Here is a 17,637-nt window from a genome sequence, read left to right on the forward strand (position 1 = left end):
GGATCTCTGTCTTATAATACTTTTTACCTATTGGAGTGTCTTGATCATTATCAGTTGACAACATTTAGATAATATGGAAGGGACACAGGCTGGGAAAGCTAAGTGTGGTTTCTGAAATACCCTCACCAAACAGAACCTTGGCAAGGGGAGATGCCAAAGGTTTGGTTTGGTTTTTTATTCTGAGGACAGGAGGAGAAGACCAAATTTTCCAGTTAGTCAAGAAAATACAAAGGACAGGAAATTTACTGATTAGCCTAATTCAATAGTCACGCCTGAAGTCACAGTGAAGTTAGGGATGGTCAACAATTAATGACAGGCACAACTAAGGGGTCAACATGATCAAATACAGAAGGTTTTGGATGACAGCCAAAAGGTAGAGAAATTATCTACTTTTGCCAAAGACTGAAAAATTCTGATCACTGAACTGTCCTTCCAAGCCTGGGAGGTTATAAACAGAGAAAGCGGAACAGAAAATCTGATAACTAATGAGTTATTTAAATTGCTCTCTGAATTTTACTTTCTCAAGCCCACCACCACAGCAACCCCATTCACCTGTCTTTCTCATGGCTGCTTCCTTAATAGGAACTTCAGATCTGTTGGGGGTTCCCTGGCCCACTGAGAAGCTGGTGTTGATGTTCCTCTTGCAGTGTGGCTTCCCTCTCCTGGCCGGTTCCTCATAAGGTCCGTTTGTTGAAGATGGAGCTGGGCTTCAGAATGTTCATTATCTCCTCCTTTAAGAACTTCTGAAAGGGGTTTTGCTCTGAGTCCAAAGCTGAGGACCCAAATGTGGCAGAAGCCGGCCATTCCCAGAGATTCCTGCAGCAGTCTCTTGGTGGGGGCTGCTGCCCTGCCTAGAGCTCCCCTTCTGTCAGAGGTCAAGTCTCTGTCCTTGTGAGAGTTCAAAACCCAAATATTTACCAGAGGGCTGAGAACTCTGCTTTTTCTTGGATACCTGATAGCCTCGTTCAACCAAAAAAGCTGAAATCAAAATCATGTTCTGGCAACCTCCCTGGTGGTACAGTGGATAGGAATTTGCCTGCCAATGTAGAGCACACAGGTTGGATCCCTGGTCTCGGGGCAACTAAGCCCATGTGCCAACAACTACTCAGCCTGTGTTCTAGAGCCTGGGAGCTGCAACTACTGAAGCGCACACACCTGGAGCCCGTGCCCAGCAACGAGAGAAGCCATCACAATGAGAAGCCCAAGCACTACAACGAAGAGGAGCCCCTGCTCACCGCAACTAGTGAAAAGCCTGCACAGCAACGAAGACCCAGCATAGCCAAAAAAAATAAAGAAAGAAAAATCATATTCTGGTCTCAAGTGTCCTTTGTCTTACTGGTAATCTGAATACCAGTCTACCTCCCTCATTTAGTTGAGGGTCCCTTAATCTTTTGCCAGGATTGCTCCAAAAATGATGGGTGAAGTTTTAAATCCTCAAGGAAGTACTGTCTGGCAGTACTGTTGTTTAACTCTTAGTATCAGATCTTTCCACTTGAAAGCAAACAACTCTTGGGATTTAAAACAAGGACGTGCAAGAAAAGGCATCTATAACCTCTCATACGGTAGACCCACATTTTGTGGACAGATCAGTGACACAGTGCAGGGCTCAGGGACTGCCCCACGAGCCTCTTTTACAATCTGATTGCTCTTAAATCCTGTATAAGCCGACTTCAGGTGATGCCCTAACTTACATAGGCCGAGCTCTCTGCTCTTGCTGATCTCTCGTTCACCCAGGCCTCTGGACTCCTCTTTGCAATCTCTCCTGGAATAGCTGCTGGCTGTTCTCCTTGGGGTACAGCCTGAAATTTGCAAGCCTGCTCTAGTGGTATTTTAATGCTCATTTGCCCAGGTGCAAAGGTAACCCTGATATTTAGTAAATCTCTCAGAAGGGAAATGGGACATTCAGGCATATATACAAAGTTATGCTTTTTCCCCATCTGACAGTCTAGCTCCTGGAAAAAAAGACATTTTCAAGGTTTCTTTGGACACCTCATCTCAATCCCCAGTAGCCAGTTCCTAACATTTAGACAGTTAGACACAGACATACACGGACAAGCAAGACTAAAACAAAACCATGGCCCTGGGCCTGTGACCCATAATACAGAAGCCTGTAACCTTCTGTACTGTCTGCCAAAATCCCTCCAAGTGGGCCTCTGGTCCGTGATCCATTCAGGGTTGCAAAGACAATTTAGGCATAGTTGTGTTTCTTTAACAAAGTTACTCACCCAAAAGAAATCTTCCAAACCCAAAAGCCCAAAACCTCCAAAATATGTTACGAAAAATCAGGTCCGACTGCTCACCGCGCAGAAGCCAATACTTGAGAGGCAAGTCAGGCGGAAAGGAAAGTATTTTTTATTCCAGAGGCCAGCAGTGGGAGAGAACGGTGGACTCAAGTCCGAAAGCCAACTCCTCACTGACGATCAGTGGGTAAGAACTTTTATAGTTGGAGAGGGGGTTGCATGCAGAACAGCACCGTCAGTTCTGACAGTCATCTTGAAACTGGTCATGAAGTGGTCTGATCAGCGTCATCTTGATTGTTTTAAGTACAGTTAATCTTCAATTCCAGGGTTTGTTTGCTCCCATTTCTTTGGGGCCAGTTCTCATGGCTAGTCTGGTCATCATGTATTTAACTTCTTCTACCTGGTAGGGGTTTCAGTGGCTACAAACCAGCTCAAAGGATGTGGCTTAGAATATTACCTATAGCTCCTGAGGAGAACTAAAGGTCCTTGGCTTCATTTAATGACTGCAGTAGTGTAATTTGGTCTTCTTTTCCTTTGCTTCAACACTTTCATTTCTCTGAATTCATTCTTTGGCTGGTTTTTCTCCACACAAAAGGCAGGCAGAGGATGCGGGGGTGGGGCTGGGACAGGAGCAGGAGCGGGGAGTGAGGGCCATAGGGTCTGCTTGTCCCCAGGTCCTCAGCACTTGCAAGGGGCCAATGAGCCACAGGTGAAAGGTTCATCTTTACTTACCTCTTGGCTGGCTCACCTCATCTGTTACCAAACTAGATTTGTCTTGCCAGACACATTGCAAGCCAAACGCTGAGACACAGAGGTCTGCAGCAAAAAGAGGGTTTATTTGTACAAGGCAGTCAAACCAGAAGACAGGAAGAACAAATCTCAAAACAGCTTCCCAAGGCAAGTGGTTCCAGGTATTCACAGGATAATGAATAATGCAGCATGGCAGTTGGAGGTGGGGGGAGTGTGGAGGGCATGGGGGAAAGGTGTGGTGACTGGTGGGTAATTTTCGCTCTGCGCAGGCGTAACTAAGCTACAGGCTTCTGCACATTCAAAAGATCACCAAGGATGCCCAGCTGGAGGGTGGGTGGCCCTATCCAGTCTCAACCAGCTGCTCAAACTAGATGCAGCTGACTCCCAGTTTCTAGACAACCACTTGGGCAATGGTTTATGGTTTATGCTCATGTTGCCTGGAGGGCATGTTAGCTTTAAAACAACCTTGACAAATGAAGGCAGGTGAAATGGACTTAATCCTCAGTTTCAAAACCTTCAAAAGTCACTCCAAAGAAAAAAATATTTAACAGTCATGTACAGTTGTATACACTTCATTCTAACCTTTACCCCTCACTGCTCTCTCAAAATGCTATTGTTGGCTAAACAACACAGTAAAAGATGAGAAAATAAAGGTGTTTTACTGAATCCCAGATCACATGGATCTATTTCTGTGAGTATGTGAGGTAGGTGTCTACCATTCCCCCCGCACCCCAGCTTGTTAGTAAGAGAGAACTTATGGTACAACCACAGTAGAGTGAAGTGTTTGTGTAAATCCTCCCACAGATGGCAGTGATTAAACTGGGACCAAACATATAGAACCACTTTTTAAAGGCACTAGGAAGTTTACCAAAGCCAACATAAACTGGAAAAGGAATAACTCTTGAAAACTGCAACCAAAAGGGATCCTTGAAATTCAGTAAACCCCAGATAGGATACACAAAAACCCTCTCCTAGGCACACATCATAGTCAAACTGCTGAAAGCTATAGACACCTTGCAAGCGGTCAGAGAAAAAGGCCATATTACATATAGGGGACATAATACAGAACTTCCCTGGTGGTTCAGATGGTAAGGTATCTGCCTGCAATGCAGGAGACAGGGGTTCGATCCCTGGGTTGGGAAGATCCCCTAGAGAAGGGAATGGCAACCCACTCCAGTATTCTTGCCTGGAGAACTCCATGGACAGAGGAGCCTGATGGGCTATAGCCCATGGAGTCACAAAGAGTCAGAGACGACTGAATGACTAACACACAATACAGAGACTGACTTCTCATGAGAAGCCAGGAGATTTTAGAATGGCATTTTTAAAGTGGAGTAAGAAAGAGCTCAACCCCAAAATAATTCATTAGAAATGAAGGTACATTGAAGACATTTTCAGGTAATCACAATTGGAGATAACTCATCACCTGCACATTATACAAGAAATGCTCTTTAAAGGAAGTTTTTCAGGTTGAACAGAAATGGAATATAGTGCCAAACGGCAACCCACCTTGATAGGAAGGACTGAAGAGCCCCAGAAATGGTAAATATGTACAAATATAAAAGATACACAGGCACATACATACATACTTGTGTGTATGTATTTTTTCCTCTTAATTTCTTTCCAAAGATATATGATTGAAGTAAACATAACTATTTTGTATTCGGGGGTTTATAATGTAAATTTCAAGACATTTCAGGTCTACCACACAAAGCACATTCGGTTCAACCAGACTCTGGGCCAAATTAGTCTCAAGAACAACTCAGTAAATTTATAAAGTGATAAAAATTAAAAGAATTTGCCCTTTGCCCCTTTACCTTGGGTTAACTGAAGAGACCTACAGAAGCCATCTTCCTTTTTGCTCCTCTGGTCTCCAAATGTAATTACATTGAAGTCATTCTACTTTGTGGAGTTTCCATATACCAACCCATTGAATCTACCAATTTTCCTAATCTTTCCACACCTTCATGGTCTTCCCACATTATCAGCTTATTCTGTATCTGTCACTGTACTCATTCCTTTGTCCCTCTTTCCCTCCATGACACTCACTCATGAGGCAAATACCCTATTTCTCCCTAGTCTGCTGTACTTAAACCATTGAACATGGCTGGAAAAAAATTAACTATGCTAACAGGTCCTTCTTAAAATTTATGACTATAAATTTCACAGCAAGCTTTCAGCCCTCACAAGTACTATCAGTTTGTTTCAACAATAGTCTCTCCCACTTGTCTCGAAGAGAGGATACTATTTAAAACCTTCTTTCTCTTCAAACTTCTGCTCTCCCTGCTCCCACTCCTCAGTCTCAACTAATGGCTTTGATTTTTTAAATGTTTTTATAAAAAGTATGGAACAGTTCATGAGTTTGTATGTCATCTTTGCATAGGATATGCATACATGCTACTAAAGCAAACACATGGCTTCACTTTTATTTCACTGAGAAAACAGAAAGAATGAAAAGTAACATCAAATCTATGAATTTACCTGATTCATCATTTAGGGAGAGACAGGCAGTTGGCTATGTGGATCTCAGAATTAGTTTCTGGTATGAAGACAACGATTGGAAAGTTTTCAAAAAGTATCTATAGATAGTGTCAGCCATGGGGCTGAGTGTGAGCCTACTCAAGGAGAGAGTGAAAGGAGGCAGGAAGGGCTGAGGCCTAGGTTCTGACACATTTCAACATTAGATGGGAGAGAAGCAGCTAGCACAAGGGACTGAGGAGTGGCTGTGAAGAGGCAAACAGAAAAAACTGTATTTCAAACATACAAACAATGGTAGAATGATGTGTGCAAAGTATGAGGGAGAATCAGATGAACTAAAGATCTCTCAGATGCTAAGGTGGAAGGGTGTTGCAAGAAGGGTGTGGTCAGCTGTATTAAACTTGGAGTAAATGCAGGCAATATAGTAATGGATAATGCAGGTTACTAAACTTTCAAAAATTAAACTATACATAGGTTAAAATGAGTATCTTACAATTAATGCAAACATTTATTTTTACCATTCATTTCATCATATGGTACAATGATTATAAATACGGAAAAAAGAAGAATTTCAGGAATTAAGAGTATGGTCCACATTATTAGCTTTATACAAGATAAAGTCAGGAAGGAAAATGCTTCTTGGATACTTACTCCATGTGCCCTGTGTTAGTTATTTTTACGTGTTGTCATCCAATCTCATTAGCAACTATGCGAGTTAGGTTAATGAGTTTTATTTTTTACGCTGCCTCCAATGGACTAACCTGGTAATGGATCCTTAAAGCTTTGTACTGATAAAAGTTCTGAGACTATGTCTGGACTCAGCTACAACAAAGAGGGTTATGATCAGTCATCAAGGTTGGCCATGACCAAAGGAGAGGGGGAAATGACAGATGTATCTCTGAGGTTATTTATCTTCATTTTACAAATAAGGACACTAAAGCTAGAAATAATTTTCCCAAGATTATACTGCTAATAGGTGGTGAAACCGAGATTTGAAACCAGTGGTAAAGCCAAAATTTGAAAGCCTGTATACTTTCACATTTTAGAATCTGTCATAGACCTGAATAGATAGGACACCTTTGCAAGTGAATACAGGGAAATTAAATTCTAAATATCTTTGAAAATTTTAAAAATAAATTTCATAGAAAATTTGTCTGTAAGATGAGGCAAGAAAAGGGGAAAGAATTAAAAAATGAAAACCATAAAGCATAGAGAAAATTGTATTACTGATCTCCAAATCTCATAATTTAACTTATTCTTTCATCTTCAAGCATGCCAAAAATATGAGGCCTAAAAATACTACTGAGATACAACAGATTATTATACAAGTATTTAAATGAAAATGTAGACTATATCTATTGACAATGAAGGACAATCAAAACAAAGGTGGAAAAAAAGATTACAAAACAGTATGTATACTTGGTCATATATTTTAAAAATGTAGGTGTGTATACACACACATAATTTTCTTCTGCATAGGGCAATACATGAAAGAATATACTCTAAAATAATAACTATTAATAATTCCATATTTGATAGGAAAATTTGGAGTGATCTTAATTTTGCTTATTTTCTAACGTCTCTCCATGTTCATGTAGCTTTAAAGTAACTTTTAAGAACAAAGGAAAACATTTTAAAACATAAATGTTATTGACGGCTAATGGTAGCAAGGAGGGGGCAAAAAGAAATTTTGTTTTCATGTAAAGGCTGAAAGAACAGATAATTATTTAAATATGAGTACGTATATATATTATTAAAATATAAGCAATTTTAAATGTATCAAATAATCCAGAAACCATGAAATCTTAAACACTGAACAAAACAATAACTTACAGAGTCTGCGACCGTCCCCAGGCCATCATAATACATCACTCCTAGCTGGTAAGTTGCCTGATGATCCTTTTCCTTGATTTCTTCAAACTGTTCTAACGCTTCTTCATACCATCCCTGTAAGCTCCCAGGAAATATTGGATTATTTTTTTTATTATCTTAAAGTAATCACAGATACTTAGATACTTAGTTCCCACCTAAATCTAGCTAGCAGCACTGAATAAAACAAAAAAAGACAAACAAATTTATGGAATTTACAAGTGAGCCACTGACAACAATCAACACACTATAGAAATCAGCAAAATAAACCTAAACATGGCAACTGAGGGAAGTAAGAGGAGGAACCTAGGAGGGACTTTCTTCGACTTTCACTCTTATTCTTGGCTATGGCTGAACTACCCTCTAATGATAATCTAGCTTGGTGCTCATCCCAGCCTGCCACATCACCATCACTCCCAGAATCTGAGAAACTTCAGAGTTGGGGCCAAAGTCTCTGAGAAAAGATAAGCATCAGGACATCCATTATTATTAAATATCCACTCTAATATGGCTCTTCCAGTTTTGCCATTTTCTAGCTAAAGAAGACACAGAAAAGCAAATATGTGATTCTCAAAAATGATCTTCCTCCCATATGTCCTATAGAAACCTCCATGTCACGAGTCATTCATTTAAGGCTCCTTAGCATCATAGGATATAATAAGAAATATGCTACAGTGTAAGGAACAAACATGGAGCTTGTATCTTAATCCCCCATGGAAAATGCCTTAAAGAATAAATCATTTGTAATACTGGAAAAACAGTCGCTGAGTTGAAAGGTCAGTACAAAGATGAGAAGGCCTGACAAAAACAACTTTTGGAAAACACAGAAACTACTGAATTTCTCTTTTCCTAAACTGTAATTAATCAACAAATTGATGAAATTAATAAAAACTTCACCAAAATGCTAACAATAAGTAAATGACTTGTAAAGATTCATTTTCTTTTTTGGCTAATCTTTGGCCAAGATATGAAGGCTGGAAAACTCAGAATACTCCATACAGAGAAAGAGAAGAGAGGACCTTACAGTTTTTGTGATTTTAAATGTCATATACATGCTGGAAAAATCTCAGATATATATTTACTTTCAACTCTGACTTTTCTTTTGAGATCTAGAGTATTACATGTAGTTTCTACTTTGAAACCTTATACTTGGATGACGAAGGGGAATCTTAAACATAAAATGTCCAAAAACTGAACTCTTGATGGTTTCCTCAAAACTCACCCACTTCTCCATTTTTCAGTCCATGCCACCATTACTTGTGTCTCCAAAATATATCCAGGACCCAGTTCCACTGCTACCACTCTGGTCAAGACCACCAACCTCTCTTGCCCCAACTAGTATAATTTCTCTCTAAACTGGTCTTGGTTTTACGCTTCCCTTCCAGTCCATTCATCAGTCTCAAAACACTTTCAACAGCTTCTCACTACTTTTAAAACACAGTTCGTCTAGAGCCCTTCAGTTCAGTTGCTCAGTCGTGTCCGACTCTTTGCGACTCCATGGACTGCAGCATGCCAGGCCTCCGTGTCTTATCACCCACTCCCAGAGCCTGCTCAAACTCATGTCCATTGAATCGGTGATGTCATTCAACCATCTGATCCTCTGATGTCCCCTTTCCTCCTGCCTTCAATCTTTCCCAGCATCAGGGTCTTTTCCAATGAGTTAGTTCTTTGTATCAGGTGGCCAAAGTATTTGAGTTTCAGCTTCAGCATCAGTCCTTCCAATGAATATTCAGGACTGATTTCCTTTAGGATGGACTGGTTGGATCTCCTTGCAGTCCAAAGGGACTCTCAAGAGTCTTCTCCAACACTACAGTTCAAAAGCATCAATTCTTCAGCGCTCAGTTTTCTTCAGCGCTCAGTTTTCTTCACAGTCCAACTCACACATCCATACATGACTACTGGAAAAACCATAGGTTTGACAAGATGGACCTTTGTTGGCAAAGTAATGTCTCTGCTTTTTAATATGCTCTCTAGGTTGGTCATAAGTTTTCTTCCAAGGAGCAAGAGTCTTTTAATTTTATGGCTGCAGTCAACATCTGCAGTGATTTTGGAGCCCAAGAAAATAAAGTCTGTCCCTGTTTTCACTGTTTTCCCATCTACTGGCCATGAAGTGATGGGACCAGATGCCATGATCTTAATTTTCTGAATGTTGAGTTTTAAGACAAATTTTTCACTCTCCTCTTTCACTTTCATGAGGCTCTTTAGTTCTTCTTTGCTTTCTGCCATAAGGGTGGTGTCATCTGCATATCTGAGGTTATTGATATTTCTCCCAGCAATCTTGATTCCAGCTTGTGCTTCCTCCAGCCCAGTGTTTCTCATGGTGTACTCTGTATATAAGTTATATAAACAGGGTGACAATATATAGCCTTGACGTACTCCTTTCCCGATTTGGAACCAGTCTGTTGTTCCATGTCCAGTTCTAACTGTTGCTTCTTGACCTGCATACAGATTTCTCAAGAGGCAGATTGGGTGGTCTGGTATTCCCATCTCTTGAAGAATTTTCCAGAGTTTGTTGTGATCCACACAGTCAAAGGCTTTGGTATAGTCAATAAAGCAGATGTTTTTCTGGAACTCTCTTGTGTTTTCGATGATCCAATGGATGTTGGCAATTTGACATCTGGTTCCTCTGCCTTTTCTAAATCCAGCTTGATCATCTGGAAGATCACGGTTCACGTACTGTTGAAGCCTGGCTTGGAGAATTTTGAGCATTACTTTGCTAGCGTGTGAGATGAGTGCAATTGTGCAGTAGTTTGAGCATTCTTTGGGATTGTCTTTCTTTGGGACTGGAATGAAAACTGACCTTTTCCAGTCCTGTGGCCAGTGCTGAGTGTTCCAAATTTGCTGGCATGTTGAGGGCAGCACTTTCACAGCATCATCTTTTAGGATTTGTAATAGCTCAACTGGAATTCCATCACCTCCACTATCTTTGTTTGTAGTGATGCTTCCTAAGGCCCACTTGACTTTGCATTCTTTTCACAATGTAGAGCTCGCCAAAATCTTGATCTCAGAAACGTTGCATTTGTTTTCCCTTCTACCTGGAATGTACTTCCCTGTGGCTGTTTGCATTGCCTGTTTCCTTAAGTTTCAGTTTCAACAACAGGTCTTTCTGCCCTACCCCTAAGTTAATCTCTATCAGAGTAGCCAGTTAATTGCTTTCATAGTACTTTTAACTTATTTGTAATCATATATTAACTTGTTATCTTCCTCTCGACTATAAGCTCCATGAAATGGGGACCATTCTAATTCCCTCACCGCTGTATAGTTAGTACCTAGCTTAATAGTAGCAAATACTTATAAAGCACTTATTAAGTGGCAGGCCCTATTAGTAAGTATTTTTACAATTAATATATCCTCATAATAGCTCTATGGCACACATATTATTACCCCTCCTTTAGAGATGAGGAAACTGAGGCACTAAGAGGTTAAGCCTTTGTGCCCAAGGGTATAGTTAACAAGCAATAGAACCTCAATTGAACCTATGCTCCAAGCTGAAAGATCATTCTCTTAAACATTATGCTACATGATCCTCAGAGTGACAGGTACGTGATGAGTCCTCAACAAATATTTGTTGCCAGAATGAAGGAAGGAGCCATAAAAAGATTAGTAAGTAGGATATAGGTGAAGGGTTGCCCAAACATTCAAGAGATAGTGAGGGGCTGGGGACAGCTGGTCCTTTTTTGCATCTTCCCTTGGGGTTCAACGAACAATTGAAGCTATACTGCTGAAGCTGGAGTGACATCTTGCACAGGTCTACCTAGACCTACTTTGTAAATCTCAGCATAATGTGGATAAAGAGGGAAATTCTCTCCTTAATCCATACAGAAACTTAAAGATACCTTTAAGTACTATTAATCGATAAGAATCAGGATTTTTAATTGTTAATAATATAAAAATATTTTACAAATGACACTGAATATTTTAGTAAAATATAAAAATTAGACTTATTTATTATGTGCAAATGGATTTCATAACAAAATGACTCCCATAAATGACACTCATTAGAATGACTTTTATGGAGAAAGGTCGAATAGCTCTGTAAGCTGGGACCAACGTATCATGCTCAAAGCCACAAACACAATCTAGGGAATTTGACAGAACTTCCCTGGCTTAACAATGGTAAGGAACTCTATAGGAAACTTTGCTATGGAGATCTAACAATGGCTTTATACGAAATGAAAACAAATCCACAAAAACTGATACCTCTTCAAAATAAAGTTGACCTCGTAGGAAATATGCCATAGTATCCCCTCTTCTTATCCTTTCCTTCAAGAGCTGCAAAGCCTTATCCACCAAATCAGCATGGCTGTAATGATCTGGTTTTTTAAAAAGTAGAGAATTCCATCTTTACCCATACAATGTGAATTTTTTCTCTTAAAGTAATAAAGTATATAGAATTCATCCGACACTGTTTACACTGGTTTCCTTCCTAGTTCTCATTCCTAAAACTGACCTCCTTAGTTCAAGGAAAAAGCATCACCTTAGAAAAAAGAAAGCACTATCACAATACCAGACATTGTATCTTACGTAATTAAGTACATTGGTGGGCTGTCACACTAAACCCTCTTTCCTACTAGGCAGGAGCTCTAGCAATGTAGTCTGTGTGAAATTCTTTAGACAAAGCTGGCCTCTGTGTGAAATTCTTAATTTCAGTCTTAATTAGAAATACTCTAACTAAATGCGCTAACCATCCCCAATTTAATTTTTTTTAGTCTATAGAAAAAGAAATGGTAGCTTTAAATGCCTATTTCAAATAAAGTATGGTACTGTCCTCTCTAACAGAAGTGACATCTGGCTTCTTTTTTCAAGAAGGGTGTTCTAAAGTCCTGAGAGTAAAACCAGAAGCAGGATCTCATGATGAAATTTCTTCACTGATGATCTGCTACCAGATAAGCTGGGTAGCAATTCCACAGATTTTTACAGAAAAGCTAGAAAGGACTGTAAACTTAACCACTTCCTTGCCAGCAGGAAGACCCATATTTCCTGTCTCTTTTGCTCTGGTGTACGTAATTAACATTTAGTAAAAATATTATCAGGACTTGTACCAGTCTCTTCCTTTCTCCACTGGAAGAATTAACCACTTCTTTGCCAGCAATAAGACTCATGTTTCTTGTCTCTTTTGCTCTGGTGTACATAATTAACTTTAAGTGAAAATACTATCAGGACTTGTACCAGTCTTTTCCTTTCTCCATTGGAAGAGTTTTGTATTCTTAGCAGCAAAGTGGGATAGAGAAGTATAAGAGGGGTTCTTGGGCAACTTTTCACTGGTCAACTTCATCCTGTCTCCACAGTGGGTATTCTGTAAAAGAGAATAAAATAATAATATGGTAGAAATATCTTTCTCTAGGAAAATGCACCAAGAGATTCCATTTCCACTTGACAGAAAGAGCATACTCCCCTCATCACTGAAGGATAGGGTACCAAACTACCAACTCTGGTATATGAGCATTCCTTCTTAGGAAACCAGGACCTTTCACAGCTATGAGAAGCACAGCCCTCATCCATGTCTGTTCCCACCACAAGGAGTCATTGATCAAAGCTATCTGCAAGTCCTCTCTGGCTGTGAAATCACATGCTCTAGCAAATCATGTCACCCACCACAGCTGCTGCCACTAGTAGGAATTGGTGACACTGCCCAGAGATACAGTTCTTGTGCACCAGTACCTTCCCATTACCTCGTAACTGAAGCTCATCAAACTAATCCATTTTAAATGAAAGCACCGGTCTATTTTACCTGGGAATACACCTTATTTTAACTGTGTTGTTCAGTTTTATCTTTCCATCTGTAGTGGGTTTCCATGTTATAAGGTGGATCACAGTTGAATGGAAAATCAGAGCCTTCATATAAAATGTAGAGGCCACCTAATGTGGGATGAAGGAGTCCAGGTTGGCCTAGGCTGGGGGTAATGAGACCGCAAACTCAGTTGTTGCTACGCTTTTTTGTTTACTCCGTGGAATTCTACTGTTACAGCATGCTCTCACCAATCAGGAACAAGCTTCCAGTAAAGCTTCCTGATTGGTGGTGAAGAGAACTCAATAGACCTTTAGCATGGCTGGAAAGCCACAATCATACAATTTTATGATACTATTTTGGACAATAAATTGCTTTGTTTATGAGAAGGGAATGGCAACCCACTCCACTATGCTTGCCGGGAGAATTCCATGAAGAGAAGAGCCTGGCAAGCTACAGTCCATGGGGTCGCAAAGAGTCAGAAATGACTGAGCGACTAACACACACACAATGAGAATGAAGTTCAGAAAGGGAGATAAATCAGTATATCAGGGGAAAAAATCATCAAAGTATCTATGATTTTGGAAGAGGCATTTAATTTTTTTAAGAGTTAATTTTCTCATCTGTAGTTTGGATTATAAATAGTTTGAACTAGAGGATTTCAAAATATCTGTCCTAGATATGTAAACTTCTTGGATTATATGATTCCAAAAACCTATGGTTGTACTAGTAAATATAGAAGTTTCCAGAGAACTTTAGGGTGAAGCAGTATTAGGTGAAGTATTTAGAAGAACTAAGACAATCCAAATACGATGATGTTCACAGCATGTCTCTGTTATCTCTGAATTGTCAGCATCTCGACTCTTGTGCTTTGGGGCCATGAGTAAGTAAATAAGGGTTACCTGAACACAAGTAAATTTGATAACCCAGGTGGCTACTAGGTGACTAACCTGGACGAAAGGGGTGATTCACCTCCCAGGAGGTATGGAGTGAGATTTCATCACACTACTCAGAGCAGCATGCAATTTAAAATTTATGAATTGCTTATTTCCCATTTAATGTAATTTTCCATTTAATATTTTCAAACTATGACAGGCCTGAAACCACAGGAACTGAAAATGCAGGTAACAGGGGACTACTGTAATTTCCTCTTTCTGTTTCAGGATCCCGTCGTCATCATGTCTCCTTAGCTTCCTCTGGTCTATGACAGAGTCTCAGGTTTTCCTTGTTTTTAACAACTTTGACAGTTTTGTACTGGCCAGATATCCTGTAGAATGTTTCCCAATCAGGGTTTACCTGATATTTTACGCATGGTTAGACTTGGGTTATGGACTTTTGGGAAGATGCAGAGGTGAAATATCTTTTCAGCAGACCATATCAAGGGTGCATGAGTTATCGCTGGTGATAATAACAAACACCTAACCAAGGCAGTGTTTCACAGGTTTCTCCACTGTGAAGTTACTTCTCCTCACTTCCCATATTCTACTTTTTGGAAGCAAGTCATTATGCAGAGCCCACACTCAGAGGAGGATGGGGTGGGGTAAGGATTAACCTCTACTTCCTGGAGTGAGGAATGTCTAAATGATGTGTTTGGCATGCTTTTGTAAAGAACAGCTGTCTTTTTCCTTACTTCTTTCCTTCCTATCTATCCATCTTTATCAGTTATCTATTGGGTTGGCCAAAAAATCCATTTGGGTTTTTTCATAAGATGTTACAGAAAAACCTGAACGAACTTTCTGACCAACCCAGTGTCTATTCTTTGTGCAGTATCCTGGAGCAGTAGTTGTTTAGAATAACTGTATAATTTATCATCTTTTCCAAGAAGTTTGAGTAAGCAAGGCTGGGAGGGTTTATACAGTATAAACTAGGCACAAGAATTTCTTTGTGGGAAATCCTTTTGCTTTTACATGTGCTAGTCATTCAGTGGTGTCTGACTCTTTGCAACCTCATGGACTCTTAATTCTCCAGGCTCCTCTGTCCATGTGATTTTTCAGGCAAGAACAGTGGAGTGGGCTGCCAGTTCCTTCTCCATTTACAATCATACTAGGATCATATATAGATTTCCTGACTGCCTATGCCAATGAAGGTCATAATTATATTGATTAGTTCAAGTCATTTTCAATCTGTGGATTAAAAAAAAAAAAAAACTGTTAAAAATCAAAGACCATTTATTGAAATTCCAGCTTTGGCTATCATCTTCTGTCTTTGAAAGGTTTTCTTATTGCAGTGATATATTATCTTCAGTGTATGAGCTATAGAATTGTATCTTCCATACATCTTTATTAATAAGTAATAGCTAGTTACTTTTAAGGCTCACTGGAATCTGGTCAACATTAATATAAATAACAGGGCACCTACTTGGCAATAAATAAATGAAACATCATATTCAGATATGTCTGATGAATATTACTTGAATATGTTTGTGGGTTATAAAATTCTCAAGAGATCTAAATAATACATGTGAAACCAAGCCAACTATTGAGATTTTTAGTTTTAGTTTATATTTCTTCATTTGCTTTAGAGCTAAAGTTTTCCATAGCATTATTTCTAAATGTATACAATGTAATTAAATATTATATAATAGTGATAAATGGGGATTAGAAGGTATTCCCAATTACTCCTCCTTTCAATGCTATGCATTTAGGGAATGTTTTCTAGTCATCTTTTTGGCCAATAAAGGCAAACAGGAAATAGATGAAATCAGCCTAATTCTAATTAGCCTGTCCACCAAATACTTTAATTTAATAATTTTCACCAATTGGCACACATTCATTCATTCATTGAAGAGGAACTCCTTGAATAGAAGGCATTGGACTAAGCACTGTGGGAGATTCAGTTCTAGAAACAAGGCTACATTAAGTCATCATTAAATCAACAGTGTTTTTCAATGGATTGTAGTAATCTTCACTGAGGACTTCATTTTGCTTCAAAGCAGTCAATCTTAGTAGCTTTGAACTACCAAAGATGACCACAATTCTTTAAAATATAGGTGTAAGAATGTGGGCTCTGGGGTCAAATTGCCTGAGTTCCAGCTCCACTCCTTAATAATGATGTGATCTTAGATAAGTTATAGAAATCTCCCTAAGTATCAGTTTCCTTTCCTATCTGTATTAACCATGGGGCACAGTAAGTGCCCAATTAATGTCAATGTACCACAACACAATAATACATTGGAATAGATATTAGTGGTCATTTAATATAATTTCTCATTTGTTTATCTTTATTTCACATCACTGCTATATGTGTAACATATATTGCAATCAGACTGGATTACACATAGTTCTCAACACTGGAAGATATTTAACACTTCTTATAAATTCTCTTCCTCTTCTGGATGACCTAGCAAACTCTTACCCTTCAAGTCTTAGTCCACACATCTTTCACTCATTTGGTCACTTAATCATCATTCAACCTTTTTAAAAAAAAAAAAACCAAAACACTCACTCTAAATGGCACCCTTCTGAAAAGACAACTACCAGCAAATTACACATTAAGTAGAATTGGCGATGCTTGGAAGAGTGACTATTCCATATGCTTCTTAGACCATCTACCACTTTGGAAAATTGATTCCACCTGCTATATGTTCTGTAAAAACTCCAGTCCCTTGCCAGTAAGATACTGTCCCTCAGTGACACACACACACACACCCACACACACCCACACACACAAAGGTATAAATGAACTTAACTGACAAAAAAGAAGTAGAGTAACAGATTTAGAAAACAGACTTATGGTTACCAGGGGATAGGTGAGGAAGGGATAAATTGGGAGATGGGGTTTGTCGTATACACACACTACTATATATAAAATAGATAATGAAGAACCTACTGCATAGAACAGGGAACTCCACTCAATACTTTTTAATGGCCCATTTGGAAAAAGAAACAAAAAACAAGTGGATATCTGTATAACTGATTTACTTTGCTGTATACCTAACACAATATTGTTGTAACACTGTATACCGAGACTAACACAGTATTGTGAATAAACTATACTCCAATAAAAATTTAAAAATAAAGAAAACAACAACAAAAAAGAAAAACAAAAGAAAAAATATAGTTCTCCGAATGTATTTATTCTGTATACTTCTGTACTCCACCAGCTCCAATCAGTTTTCAGAAAGCTTTTAGGCCCATTTCTAAGAGTAAATCAGATACTTAGCTGAGACATAAAGAGTTGTTTGGAAACATTATGAGCAATGGACAAGTATGCAGTGATTAAAGGGACAAAAGTTTTAAAAACTACTCACAAAATTCCCTTTCCTTGTGACATTTAAATATGTCACAGGAAGTTAACAATAATTACCAGATTTAATGCATGCTGAACAGAATCTTGTTTTCAAGAAAAAGGATGTAACGTGGAGGTATATGTATCACACAAACATCCCATTTCATATGTTAACTGCAAAACATACGTTTTAGAACTAAGAACTTCTTCAGTGACACCTTGTATTAGTTAGGAATTCTTGAAAATGAACATCTGTGCAAACTTGAAGCTTAATTATATGCTTTGAAAAATAGTGCTTATCTAGATGAAAAACACAAGAAAAGGAAAACTGGCAATATGGACATG

The 17,637-nt window shown here is 38.9% G+C and overlaps 1 protein-coding gene across 3 annotated transcripts in view; it reads right to left on the reverse strand.

The window, feature by feature from the left end:
• Positions 1-17,637, reverse strand: part of LOC122432355 (LRP2 binding protein) — a 30,401-nt gene that overhangs the window by 11,185 nt on the left and 1,579 nt on the right. The window contains exons 2-4 of one of the 3 annotated variants that reach the window (XM_043454217.1): positions 12,507-12,633; positions 11,538-11,650; positions 7,302-7,415 (exon numbers count right to left, since the gene is read on the reverse strand). In XM_043454217.1, coding sequence (XP_043310152.1) covers positions 7,302-7,415; positions 11,538-11,650; positions 12,507-12,612 — 333 coding nt within the window. In that variant the 5' untranslated portion in view covers positions 12,613-12,633. Of the gene's footprint in view, positions 1-7,301; positions 7,423-11,537; positions 11,651-12,506; positions 12,635-17,637 lie in introns of those variants that run through there. The other 2 variants (XM_043454218.1, XM_043454219.1) reach the window with 2 other exon arrangements.

The sequence above is a fragment of the Cervus canadensis genome, chromosome 31 (assembly GCF_019320065.1).
Source record: "Cervus canadensis isolate Bull #8, Minnesota chromosome 31, ASM1932006v1, whole genome shotgun sequence".
NCBI lineage: Eukaryota > Metazoa > Chordata > Mammalia > Artiodactyla > Cervidae > Cervus > Cervus canadensis.